The sequence below is a fragment of the Choristoneura fumiferana genome, chromosome 29 (genome assembly GCF_025370935.1).
Source record: "Choristoneura fumiferana chromosome 29, NRCan_CFum_1, whole genome shotgun sequence".
In the NCBI taxonomy this organism is placed as follows: Eukaryota; Metazoa; Arthropoda; class Insecta; order Lepidoptera; family Tortricidae; genus Choristoneura; species Choristoneura fumiferana.
Window position 1 is genome coordinate 882309 of NC_133500.1, and position 1860 is coordinate 884168.

At 41.3% G+C, this 1860-nt stretch overlaps 1 protein-coding gene across 2 annotated transcripts in view; it reads right to left on the reverse strand.

The window, feature by feature from the left end:
• Positions 1-750: 750 nt before the first annotated feature.
• The window catches only part of LOC141444281 (U-megalopygitoxin(8)-Mo12-like), a 241785-nt gene continuing 240675 nt past the window's right edge, over positions 751-1860 (reverse strand). For both annotated transcript variants that reach the window (XM_074109778.1, XM_074109777.1), the window contains exon 2: positions 751-1685. In XM_074109778.1, the coding sequence (XP_073965879.1) occupies positions 784-1680 (897 nt within the window). In that variant the 5' untranslated portion in view covers positions 1681-1685 and the 3' untranslated portion in view covers positions 751-783. The remainder of the gene's footprint in view (positions 1686-1860) is intronic.

Below are 1860 nucleotides of genomic sequence, written 5' to 3' on the forward strand. Positions count from 1 at the left end.
GTCTTTTTCGCCCAGAGACTGAGCTTAGCCATGCAGGAGGGAATGCCGCAAGCATACTTGGCACGATGCCCCGGGTAGGAGAGATACAGGGTTTAGATATTTTTTATCTAGTAATTGATTAATACTTTTCTTTTTATACTATATTATGTTTGTTCAAATAAAGGTAGGTTCCTACTTTAATTTTTATTCGCATTGTATCTTCATGGTGTCTGTTAAATTGTATAATTATTTAGATAAATAGTTGAGTTAATCAGAAATTTACTTTCCAATTTCAGTGTTAATTTGACAGACTTCCCGTTCGTTTTTCTTAAATTGCACTGAGACGCGACCACACAGAAAACCGTCAGAAAATTATACAAGTTGTTAATTAATACCTACTCGTACACTGAAAATTTCAGACATATCAAGAGTTTTTATTTTTATTTTATTTATGTTAGTTTATGGTATGTATTTCCTTTCTAATGCCTTAATAATTCAAAATTTATTCATATGTTTTGCTAAGTCAGTAATTCTACTTTATTTGTAATTCCTCACTAATAGTAATTTGTACTTGTTGATTGCGCTTTCCCATTTTTATACGAGAAAATCAAACTGAGAGAAAATCGGCCAGTATGTAAGTAATACATACAATAGAAATGTATGCAACCTGGCTAAGACATTTAATTGGCGCATTGGCACATGAGTTAGAAAAAACACTGTTACTTTAGTTATTGTGCAACTAATAAGGGGTGACCACCAAATTAAAAAAAGTTTACTAACACACATTTATTTTCCAACGTCAAATTACAAAGCGAGTTTGATCAGTTGATTGCCGTTCTTGCCATCGCGAACCACGACCTTCGATTGGGCGTAGAAGTCGATCTCAATCACCTCCTTGGACACGATGGTTTGTTGAAGCCCAGCGCTAGACATCACAGGGTTAATACCCAACGCCCAGAAGTAATGATCCTTGTAGCGGTCGCTGTAGTTCACAGCAACAGCTCCGTCCAAACTGGCTTCGTACTCCACTTCAACTTCGACGACAGCTTTGGTGGCGTGGAGCTCAGCAACCACAGATTCACCAGGCTTCAGAAGAATTTCCAGAGCAGAAGTAGTTCCGATTGTTACCGACTGAATCTTCTCCGTGTTCTGGCCCCAACCAGAAGTGTAGCTGAAGGTAGTTGAACCTCCCATGTTCACGAGCTCGATGTCAAAGCCGTAGTTGATTTCCTGGGAAACAGTCAGCTCGCCACTCTTGCTCCAGGATGAGGATACAGTGTTATCTACTGCGGTTGTAATGGCCACGTTGAAGGTAGCTTCCTTAGTGCTGTTGTTTTCAAAAACCTGTCTCATGACGATCAAAGGTTTGGAGTTGATGCTCAGAATCTTTCCGCTTCTCGGTGTCAAAGTCCTGGCGACTTGGCTCCAGCCGTTACTCTGGTACAGATCTCCCCAAGGGGTAGGACTACGAAGGTAGGCATCATCAGGGCGCTCCCCGAAGTAGTTTTTGACCCCGTCCTTCACTTTGCTGTCCGAGAGACCAAAGCTGTCTCTTTCCTTGTCGGAGATGATGTCGATCTGGTCGCCGGAGTAGTTGACATTCATGTCGGAGGCTGGTTCTTCGTATGTTCCGGTCACACCGACTTGAATGCGAGCCAGGGCCAATGCTGGCAGCAGTAGGAGAAGGTACATCAACGCCATGGTTTCTGGAACAATAATTATTTCGTTACTACCTATTGGACTATGCAATTTCTCGGGATAAAAATTATCCTATGTGATTCCCCGGAACTCAAACTATCTGTATACTGAATTTCATCTTAATCGGTTCAGCGGTTTAGACGTGAATAGGTAAGAAACAAACAGACAGACGTACAAACTTTC